This window comes from Danio rerio, chromosome 10 (assembly GCF_049306965.1).
Source record: "Danio rerio strain Tuebingen ecotype United States chromosome 10, GRCz12tu, whole genome shotgun sequence".
Lineage (NCBI taxonomy): Eukaryota > Metazoa > Chordata > Actinopteri > Cypriniformes > Danionidae > Danio > Danio rerio.
Genome location: NC_133185.1, coordinates 16533179 through 16545797, shown reverse-complemented (window position 1 = coordinate 16545797; position 12619 = coordinate 16533179). Strand labels below are relative to the sequence as shown.

At 32.7% G+C, this 12619-nt stretch overlaps 1 protein-coding gene across 3 annotated transcripts in view; it reads left to right on the top strand.

Annotated features, from left to right (window-relative positions):
• The window catches only part of galt (galactose-1-phosphate uridylyltransferase), a 225559-nt gene that overhangs the window by 145231 nt on the left and 67709 nt on the right, over positions 1-12619 (top strand). For all 3 annotated transcript variants that reach the window (XM_073914180.1, XM_073914179.1, NM_001328380.1), the window contains exon 8: positions 5799-5931. In XM_073914180.1, coding sequence (XP_073770281.1) covers positions 5799-5931 — 133 coding nt within the window. The remainder of the gene's footprint in view (positions 1-5798; positions 5932-12619) is intronic.

Here is a 12619-nt window from a genome sequence, read left to right as displayed (position 1 = left end):
CAATTGCAAGAGAAGTGAGCGAAGGTCCTGCTAAAACACTGACAGCTTTTCAGGGCTCTTTGGCTGAAATGAGAGAAAGTGTCTAGACATCAACAACATCTTCAACACTTCTGGCCTCTTCTGCTGAGTGTTTAGAAGAAAACAGTCTTTAAGGCCAGCATTAAGTCGTGTCTGGAGTTGAGAAGTCGCGTAATGAAACCTGAAAACGTTTGAAAGGGCATTTTGTGGACTGATGACACTTTCGTTGAACTGTGTGACCTGAAAGCTAAGCGTTGATTAGCGAAAACCGACTTCAGCTCAGCACAGCTGATGTATAGGATGAGCATCTAAAGTCAACAGGATTTGTTGTTGTTGTGGTTGTTGTTATTGTTCAGTAGAGCATTTTTAGTTGAAACTGTGGGCCTTGGTAATTCTTAAAAGTCAATGGCTAAAAAACTTGTTTACACTTTTTTTAAAGAGGTGTTCATAAAAACTGTCATGAAACCTTTATAATCATAACAAGACACATGATTCAATGAATGCTTATAGCATCTGTCACCTGTCAAGTTATGACATTTTACATTGTAAATGCAGAGATGACAATGTTTGTTATGACAACTTGGCATCGCAACTGGTGTTTATCTTTGTCATGACAACTTGACATTACCAAGACAACATAACTTGTCATAAATATGTCATAAACATGATTGTCAAGAAACTATTATAATTTTGTCATGAAAATTTTTTTGATCACTTTTTTGGTAGAACCAACTACATTTGTCATTAAAATGTCTCATTAAAAGTGTCATTACTCTGTCAAACCATTTTTAAGAGTCATTCATTTTTAATAATATTTCAATGACAAATTCAGCTTGTGTACCACTGTAGTTAAGATGATATACATGTTTATGTCAAGATGTCATAACAAGCAATGTCATCTTTGCATTTAAAACTACATAACTGAGCAAATGACACTTATATACCAGTTAATATGACTAATAACAGTTGTCGTAAGCATGCATAACATCTTTTTCACATTCATGACATGACATATGAGCCCCTTACAAGTAAGGTGTTACCAAAAAATGGATACAGACTAATTAAAATAAATACCTGTGGCTCTTAATGAAACATTGAGATTTTATGAAGTGAAACGACAGACAGATTAGTTAAACCATTCTTACCTTTAATGTTTTAATGAAACAACAAATTAATAGATATGTAAATGAGTTATTTTGATTAAAACAAAATCAGTTCAATTCCATTTATTTTGATACATTTATTTAAACGCATTAAAACTGTCATTCAACATTAGTCAGTGTACATAAGTAAATAAGTTCTCTTCTCAAAAAGATGCAATACATTGAAATTAAAATAATACAAGTATTTAAAGCAATAGTGCACCCAAATAAATTGTAATTGCAACTTATTTTACTCACCCTCAAGGCATCTTCGGTGTATACTGTATGACTTTATTCTTTCAGATGAACACAGTTTACATTTTATCCTGGCTTTTCCATGTTGTATAATGTTGTTGGATAGTGGCTCTTATTTTTAAGCTTCCAAAAAGAGCTCAAAACACATACTCCACCAGGGGTTAACACATGAAGCAGATTGATGTGCTTTTGTAGGAAAGATAATTCAAATGTTTACATTAAAATAACTTATTTATATATATATATATTTATTTATATTTATTTATATTAATATATATATATATATATATATATATATATATATATATATATATATATATATATATATATATATATATATATATATATATGTTTTAAATTAGGGCATTTCCTATTTTTAAGATTATGAACTCAAATTACTGAATTCCGGTGGCCAAGGAACATTCGTTTTTAAGAACTTCTTGGTGGATCTTTAACACATGACAGAAGACATATTGGATGCTCTGGTGAGAGTAGATGAAAAAGAATAACTAAACACTGGTAACTGTTTGATAAAATTGTAATTGTAAATTGTTGTACACTGTAAAATATCCATAAATTAGCAGTTTTCAATTATTTGTGATTCATGTTTTTATTTTTTTCTTGTTTATTTATGCTTTTGAATTGTATTATGCAAACTTGATCTTATTTTAAACAGCTTTTAACCTTGAAAAGTTTTAAAAAGTTAATTTTATGAACATTTTAAAAGTTTAAAGTGATATATTGTCTGGATTGGTGCTATATATTTTGGTACAAAAACCTTGAAATAAACTGCCATTACATTATTTTACAGTTTTTTTTTTTCTATTTAGTATTTCTTATAGTGCTCAGGATATTTGAGTACACCCTATTTTAAAAATGAATATTTTTTTATCCATTTCCCAGTGAATATAGTCAATGTATTTTGGAGTATTTGAACAAAACAGATTTAATAAAGAGATATGTTTATGAAAAAAATATTTTAGTCATCAAACAAACTTGTAAATTGAAAGATAATACAATTAAATTCAAGCTAAATATTGGTAAAATTACAACCTACAGAATTTCAACTGACTTTTTTAATTTATTTGCTTCTCTTGATTTTTCCTATTTTTAAATTTGTGTTTACTATTTTTCTATGACATAAATTTGGGTACACTAGTTTTTGGACTGTTATCATGAGGTATTTTGTTAGATAAGCTCCAGATTTGGATTCAGTACTGACTAATCTAATGTATATGCAAAAATATAATATTGTATAGCTCCCTATTAAAAATATGAGTTTAAAAGATTTATGAGGAATGGTACTTATATTGTAGATTATATTATTTCAAAGTACTAACATGTCAATAAAAGTCACTTTGTTTAACTGTAGAGTCGTCTTTACAACATTAAAAGTCAACAGAGCAGAGATAAAACTCACTTCACAATTCACAACCGTAAATAAATGGAAAACATGTGAATCAAAAACTACATTCATTCATTCATTTTCTTGTTGGCCTAGTCCCTTTATTAATCTGGGATCGCCACAGAGGAATGAACCGCCAACTTATCCAGCACGTTTTTACGCAGCGGATGCCCTTCCAGTCGCAACCCATCTCTGGCAAACATCAACACACACATTAACACACACACTCATACACTACGGAAAATTTGACCAATTCACCTGTACCCTGTACCGTATATCTTGTAAATGTAAATGAAAAGAGGTTTCACTGAAACATATCTAGCTTCCAGTGAAAGCATTTCTAGTAGTTTCCACTGCTAATGGGAATCACTACTAAATTGTCTTGAAAAAAGCATGACTGGCAAATGCAAACAATAAAGCACATACAAGTTTAACAACAATCTGAAATATTTTGTCTGTGTTTTTACTACAAAAACAAAGAAAGACAATCTAGTCGAGTCACTTCATGCCTGTTTATTTGGGGTTATATTAGTGTTAAACATGAAGAAGTGTCTGTTGTTTAAAAAGGGTAGTTCACCCAAAAATGTCGCCCGCAAGTAATTCCAAACCGTTTTGAGTTGATTTCCTCTTTTGACCAAAAAATAAGATATTTTAAAGAAAGCTGACTTCAGTGACATTCAGTGGTTAAATGATCACATAATTTTCAGTTTTGTTAAACTATTCCTTTAACCTGTTAGCCAGCACTCACGGCGATTTACACCTACCTGAGTTTAATATAGTAACAGTACTTGACCCCAGTGAGCTACAAACAAAATTTAGGGATCAAAATTAGACACTTTGAGCTTTACTATGATCCATCTTGGAAGATTCATGCTCAAATCAAGTTAGAATTACAACTCAGTAGGCTAAACAAGAGAAATGAGCCATAGAATACTTCTATGTCAAAGTAGGCAGAGCCTAAGAGCCACATCCACCTACAGTGGAAGTCAGAATTATTAGCCCCCCTTTGATTTTTTTTCTTTTTTAAATATTTTCCAAATGATGCTTAACAGAGCAAGGGTATTTCCACAGTATGTCTGATAATATTTTTTCTTCTGGAGAAATCATGTTCATTTTATTTCGCCTAGAATAAAAGCAGTTTTTATTTTTTTTTAAAACATTTTAATGTCAAAATTATTTGCCCCTCAAAGCAATATATTTTTTTTGATGGTCCACAGAATAAACCATTGTTATGCAATAACTTGCCTGATTATCCTAACCTGCCTAGTTAACCTAATTAACCTAGTTAAGCCTTTAAATGTCACTATAAGCTGTATAGAAGTGTCTTGAAAAAATATCTAGTCAAATAATATTTATTGTCATCATGGCAAAGATAAAAAAAAAAAATCAGTTATAAGAGATGAGTTATTAAAACTATTTTGTTTAGAAATGTGTTGAAAAAAAATTCTCTCCGTTAAACAGAAATTGGAGAAAAAAAATAAAAAGGTAGGCTAATAATTCTGACTTCAACTGTATGTAATAACCATGGGCCAATATTATTATTATTATTTTTTTCAATTTCACACTCTTGAAATGAACTCCAAATTCTCTTTTTATATAGCATGATTACAAACAATTTTTGTTTGTTTGTTTGTTTCTAGTTTATTAATGGGTTAATGGAATAAATCCCTTTTTTATTATTCAACTTTTTTGCCTTTTGGCTTTAAATGTAACATGATTTATCATTTAATACTATTTAAAATCTTTGTACCAAGCTACAAAACAGAACTCATCCAACCCATGAGCAAAAGAGTCAGATACTGGCAGATCCATCAGGTAAACCTGATTAAATTGGCCAGATGTGGGTTTGGACTTTGATTTTCCAGCAGGACATTGACCCAAAGCACACAGCAGATCTATGAATAACTTAAACAAAAGAATGTCGGTATTTTGGAAAAACCATGCCAGAGTCCTTGAATCCTGCTGTAGATTGAGCTCAAAAATTGCAGGCCGTGGAATCCATCCAACTAATCTGGTGAAGTTGGAAGGCATTTGCATAGACGAATGAGCCAAAATTTAAGTGTGCAAAGCCCACAGGCACACAAAAAGAAGACTCAATAAGTCTGTCATGCTGGAAAACTGAGAGTTCGTATATTTGAATGCATATTTTGAATCCTGAATGCGTTGACTTTATTGGAATACTGAACAGGGGAGTGTTGAAATACAAAATGCAAAGTTTGAAATAGCATCATTTCGCAGATCTTGGCATTAAAGGGCGAACAGTTTGATTTATGCCATCTTTCATCACATTTTTATACCTGGAGACCTTTCTTTTGTTTTGTTTTAAGTCCAAATATTTAAAGTTCTTAAATCAAGAAGCATTTTTCTAAATAATAATAAAAAAAATACATTAAAAAAAAAAAAAAAAAAAAAAAAAAAAAAAAATATATATATATATATATATATATATATATATATATATATATATATATATATTGTAATGTTTTAACAAAGAATATGTCAAAATTAAGTGTGTTTTTCTTTAAAACAAACAAAATAATCTTGTTTACACTTTTGACATTGGATTATTTTGCTTACCGTATTGGCAGATTATTTTGCTCATTTTAAGTTTGATTTTGAGATATTATTTCTTAAAACAATACAATAGTTTTTGCTTGTTTAAAAATGCTTCTTGGTTTAGGAATTTGTAGATATTTGGACTAGAAACAAGACAAAAAAAAGTAAGAAAAAAAAAAAATTTGCAATGATTTCATCTGTACATTTACTTGCATTGTTTAAGTATTTATATTTGGTTACTAGTACACAGAGTATGCTTTTGGCTTTATCACATGACCACAACCTTATGATTGAGAAAGTCTTGAGCAGTGATGTTCAAAATAATATAAAGCATCAACCTTGGAGTTAGTAAATATGAATCACATGAAAGAGCATAATATATTGCTAATACTGCATGAACTGTTTTGTTTCTGATGACACAGGAGCGCGTGGTTGTAGAAAACGAGCACTGGTTAGTGGTGGTGCCGTATTGGGCGACATGGCCCTTCCAGACACTGCTGTTGCCACGACGACATGTCCTGCGTCTTCCTGACCTCACAACCCAGGAGAGAGACAGTAAGGCTGTTTACATTATATTTGCCAAATTATGTTGCTGCATATGTTAAGTTTTTCTTTTTCTTTTTTTTTGTGTTCCCTCAACATGCATCTTTGTGCATTTTTGCATTTTAATGTGGAGATGGATTTGTTTTATTTTAAAAAGCGATGGGAAAAACTAAATTTATAAAGTACCCATGTATGTGTGGGCAGACAGACAGAAAGACAAATAGTTGGATAGATAGATAGATAGATAGATAGATAGATAGATAGATAGATAGATAGATAGATAGATAGATAGATAGATAGATAGATAGATAGATAGATAGATAGATAGACGGACGGACAGATGGAAAGAAAGAAAGAAAGAGAAAGAATATGAGATAGATAAATATATAGATGGATGGATGAAATAGATGAATAGAAAGATGTGACAGACGGATGGACGGACAGACCGACAGACCGACTGACTGACGGGTGGATGGATGAATGGATGGATGGATGGATGGATGGATGGATGGATGGAGGAAATAGATGAATAAAAAGAAAGAAACAAAGAAAGAAAGAAACAAAAAACAAACAAACAAACAAACCAACCAACAAACAAACAAAATTATAGATAGATAGATAGATAGATAGATAGATAGATAGATAGATAGATAGATAGATAGATAGATAGATAGATAGATAGATAGATAGATGGATGGATGGATGGATGGATGGATGGATGGATGGATGGATGGATGGAAGGAAGGAAGGAAGGAAGGAAGGAAGAAAGGAAGAAAGAAAGAAAGAAAGAAAGAAAGAAAGAAAGAAAGAAAGAAAGAAAGAAAGAAAGAAAGACGTATGGACGGATGGATGGATAGACAGTTCATTGAGCCATTTATATGGAGAATTAAATGTAATCACCTAAAAAATGATGTGCTGTAGCCAGCCATTGGTCATTGTAGCCATTGTGGACAGTACAAATAAATCTTAACAACAGCAAAAAAGCCACAGACACCGTGCATCATCTGAAATTACTCTGCTGCTTTCACTTTTCTCTGTGCGTGACTTTATAGTCTTTGTGGACTGATATATATTTTTATTTATTTAGTTTGTTTTTCTTCAGATAAATTTATTTTGAGAGAGAAAGAGAGTTCACATCTATAAACTCCCTTTGGTTTGCCATCTGTGCTTAACATTTCTGCCTGAACCTTTAAAGACACCTCGCTGTATCTCCTCCTCACGTCTGCTGCGACAAAATATCTTCTAAAAACCTCACGTCTTCTTGTCACATCACCCGGTGCCCTTTTACCACGTCGGACTTGACACGCACACACTCTCATACACACCTCCGCACTTCTCAGCTGTTATTAAAGTTGCCCTGTCAGTGCTAAGGAAAAAAAAAAGTGAAGGAGAGGCTTTCCAAGTGAAGCTGTGACACCAGATAAACATTCACCTCCTGCATACGGTTCCCTCACGCTCGCAGGCTTAGTTCTGACAGACTTAATCCACTATGTAAATAAACGTCAGGGAAATTACCGAGCGGGTCAGCCTAGATCACAACCCGCTTTGAGCCTGCCAATTACACAGCCTGTCAACCAGACGACATTCGGATGCTTCCAGACTTGAGGGTTTGTTTGTTTGTTTCGTCGGGATAAAGCGCTGTTTTGAATTGTAGTTTGAATGGCTGATGACACATGTTGATGCTATTGTGGCATCTTCTTCCTTTGGGGGAATCTATTTCCTTTTATGTCTAGGGAGATAATAAACCAAGCGATAATCCTATTTCCGTCAATGAACCACTTCCAATTGCAGTATATATTGTGCTAGTAGGCTAGCAATGATTGGGTATTTAAATATTCATGAGATTTGTAGAAACGCACAATGCTGGTGGCATTTGAGGAAAACATCAACAGTGACGACAAACACATTAATTTTATCTATTCCATCTATGACTTTTCTAATGTAAAAAAATAAATGCATAAATAAATTAAATCTACAAGCAGCAATGAAAGGCACATTGCACCTGTGCTCACCACCTCCGTGTGGCCTTAGGATGACAGAGAACATGGATAATAATAATTTAGGTCATTGTATGGTACATTCCACGTCACTTCCGATGTGTGGTACATGCTCTTTCCGTAAGGAATCTGTAAATGTAAATTTGTTTCGGGACTTGTAAAAGTGTTTTACGTCTTGTAAAGTTTTTTTCTAAAATGTAAATTTGTTTCGTCTTTGGTAAAATTGTTTTTCCTATTTAATTGTGTCTTATGACAGGTAAAAATGTTTTTCAAAATGTAAATTTGTCTCGTGCTTTGTTAAAGTGTTTCACACTTTGTAATGTTGTTTTGCACTTCCCGGCCACCGTAGCATCCACTGCGTAAAAACTTGGTGGATAAATTGGTGGTTGATTTCGCTGTGGCTACCCCGGATTAATAAAGGGACTAAGCCGATATATAAATATATATATACAAAATTTAACAGGGGCGCTAATAATTCAGGGGGCTAATAATTCTGACTTCAACTATATATATATATATATATATATATATATATATATATATATATATATATATATATATATATATATATATAAATATATATATTATTAAATTATTAGCCCCCCTTAATTATTAGCGCCCCTGTTTATTTTTTCACTAATTTCTGTTTAATGGAGAGAAGATTGTTTCAGCACATTTCTAAGCATAATAGTTTTAAAAACTTATTTCTAATAACGGATTTATTTTATCTTTGACATGATGACAGTAAATAATATTTTACTTGATATTTTTCAAGACACTTCTATACAGCTTAAAGTGACATTTAAAGGCTTAACTAGGTTAATAAGGTGAACTAGGCAGGTTAGGGTAATTAGGCAAGTTATTGTATAGTGATGGTTTGTTCTGTAGATTATCGAGAAAAAAAAAAAAAAAGCTTAAAGGGGCTAATAATTTTGTCCCAAAAATGGTTTTTAAAAAAATTAATAACTGCTTTTATTCTAGCCCAAATAAAACAAATAAGACTTTCTCCAGAAGAAAAAATATTATCAGACACACTGTGAAAGTTTCCTTGCTCTGTTAAAAATAATTTGGGAAAGGCAAAAGGGGGCTAATAATTCTGACTTCAACTATAATATTGGTGTATAGATGTCTTCAGGATAGAAATCTCATCGAACCTGTGAATTTTTAGGCAGATCGGATATTGTGTGGCTGATTTATAGTGCTTCCTCCTTCATGGTGACACACTGAAATGTGTCAGTCCTCCACGAACACATATGTTCACAAAAACTCTACATATATTCAGATAATATTTTTAGGAGGAGTTTGTTACACTGTAAACATGACATTTACTGTTGCCAACAGGTGGCGCTATGATTGATTGTGCCTTGATTACGATGCCGGCAGCTAGCTCTCTGCAACTCTCACATGGTCGCCCACTGAAGCTAAGCAGGGCTGTGCCCGGTCAGTACTGGGATGGGAGACCACATGGGAAAGCTTGGTTGCTGCCGGGAGTGGTGTTAGTGAAACCAGCAGGGCACGGGCATAAATTTCAAGAGGGACGGGGGGGGGACCTATTCGAGGGTTGCAGCCCCCAACCCCCCCAAAAAGGAAATATTAAAAAAAACACTCTCTATTGTGAAAAATATGTAATATATATATATATATATATATATATATATATATATATATATATATATATATATATATATATATATATATATATATATATATATATRTATGTATGTATGTATGTATGTATATATATATATATATATATATATATATATATATATATATATATATATATATATATATATATAATATATATACCTAAAATAATTGTCTAAGTAGAAAGAAAAGTGCGTTTGTCATTTAAAATGCATTTAGAAACAATTGAGTTACCCCTGCTCTTCCTCAGAGTGGTTTGGCCCACTGCGTGCTTTTCCACACCTCACCTGCTGTACACACACAAACGCACACACAAGGGGATTTTATTAACCTTAAATAAAGCGATTCTCTTTTATGTAGTTAATAAAGACTCGTTCAAAAATTAGTTGCCGCAAAAATGCTGATTTCCGATGTAATTGTCAATTAATCTGCTTTATTAGAGGTTAATATTACTTATCTATTTAACGTTAGCTTGTTGCAAAGTGCACTGCAACATAACAAGCCAAAGATGTTTGCCATACAGTGTTTCATTTGTGATTTGACTTGGCATAATGTTAACTTAACATTAATGGCAACAATTAGCATATTGTATTGACCTTATTCTCTGCAGACGAGCGGGCGCTGCCATTTGAATCTTTTTGGCACGAGACTTCCGGTCTCATTCACTTCCATTCATTTTTAGACATTAAAAACTGCTCGTTTCGCTGTTTGATGTTGCAATTTGATATTTCCTTGTTATATTATTCTACTTGGTCTGTATAGTCATGCAAACATTTGTTTGTAGGGCAAGTAGTTTGACCGTTTTTTGCCATTTATTATTCCTTGTCATTTCTCCCATAGGCGACTGAAACGGAAGTTTTAAGACTATCGCGAAAACAGGCGCACTTCCACATTTTAGAATAAGGTCAATAGCCGTGTATTTGCTTAATGAGCACTGTGCTATGTACAAACCAACCCCACTGTATTTTTTGTATAATCAATTTCTATTCTGTTCTTAGTTGACTCAATTAATTTGAAATTAAAACCTTAACCTTTTAAAAAAAAAAAAATTTTATTGTTGTGATTATGTGGCATCACCAGGCTATCCTGCGTTTCCTCTAGAGTATCATACATTTTCGGGTGTTTCATTTTTTAATAATTAGACTTTAACGGAATTTGATACAGCATGGCGATCGGAAAGAAAAAACATTTCGGGACTCGCGCGATCCTTCAAGGTAATCAAAAATCTTCAATCTCAATCAATTCAATCTTGTTGATGAATCTGAAGGGATCCCTTTCGCTCACCGGCATTGCGTGCGTTGTCTGTGTGTGTGTGTGTGTGTTTGTGTGTGCATGCGTGCTTGCGGGTGTGTGTGTTTGTCGTCCATTAAGAATCTAACATATAAAGCATTTTTGTTTGCTCTTGGCTTGGATTGTTTTGAAATTCTAATGGGACTTACATGCCTGTATTTTCATTTCTGTAATAAAATACGGCATTTTGTGGTTAATCATGAATAATTACAAAAAAAAAAACATTTATAAAAATAATTTTTTAAGCATTTGACAGCCCATATATATATATATATATATATATATATATATATATATATATATATATATATAAAAATATCTTAGAGATTGCATTAGACTTTCTCATTGTCCGTCATTTTGACGAAGAGTGTTGTAAAAATTCCATCATAACCTATTATTGATCGTTATTTAATTTGCAGACTTTCTAATCGCTTTTTTCGCATCAAGGGTGACTGATGCAGAGGCAGTTGTCATTAAATTCTGTGTCTTTGCCTCAGAAAGTCGACTTTTCGCGACCAAAACCCGGAGTTAGTGCCACTTCAGCCTGCCTTTTGTAGTTAGGAAACATTTCTCTTAAGGCTGTGATCAGAACAAAGTTTGCTGGATTCTATAAAACAAACCATTGTTATACAATAGCTAGAATAATTACCCTAACCTGCCTAGTTAACCTAATTAACCCAATTAAGCCTAAAACTGTCACTTTAAGCTGTATAGAAGTTTCTTGAAAATTATCTAGTAAAATATTATTTGTTGTCATCATGGCAAAGATAAAATAAATCAGTTATTAGAAATGAGTTATTAAAATTATTATGTTTAGAAATGTGTTGAAAAAAAATCTCTTCATTAAGCAGAAATTAAAAAAAAAAAATTGACAGGGGGCTAATAATTCTGACTTTAACTGATAGTTTTGACAGCATGCAGTGGACCAACTACATAAAAGCAGATGGTGGTCAAGTTTTGTCTTATTAGTGTATTACTTCTGAAATATGTTTTGAATTTCAATCTAGCTTAAATGTATATATACCAACATAAAGCACTAAAGAAATATACATGGTTATATGATTCACCTTTCCAATTGTCAGAGTTCATAGACACAAAGTTCACAGATCGCAGATCTGGCTTCGTTTTCATAACTCAACCAAACCCTGTCGAAATTCTTCATTTCAAATCCTCTAATGTATTTCATCATTTGCACAGAGACCGTTTGTTCACTTTTTTTTTCTGATATATGCACATAATAATGCATCAATCATGCAGATGAACAGTATAATGTATAATGTAGATGAAAATAAGCCTCATCAGCTCTTGTTTAACATGGAGATTGGGAAATTGTTGCGAATTGTCTCTGAGCTGTGACGCTCACCCATTGTTCCAGTTGAGGAGACTGCCTAAGGATCACAGACTTCCAGCCTAGCATGTAATCTGTTTTATCGGCTGACAAACCAAACATTTCCCAGAGTAAGTGCTGGTGCTCTCAGCAGTTTTAGGCTAGCTTTTTCAGACTCTTTCAGACAAAAAAGCCTTCATTTGAATGCACGTAACTCATTATTGTTGAGTTAGACGAACCAACAAAGACATTATCACACTTAATTTGTTTCCGGAGAGCAGTTTAGGAAGATTAGACTTACATATGTACTCTGTTGGTTTGAATCCATTTGGCTTTATATGTTTACAATAATTTTGAATAAATGCAATGATAGAGCTGATTACTGCAATCTGACATACTTTGCTAAGACTGCCCCCCACTCTAATCTGAATTGCCTCTT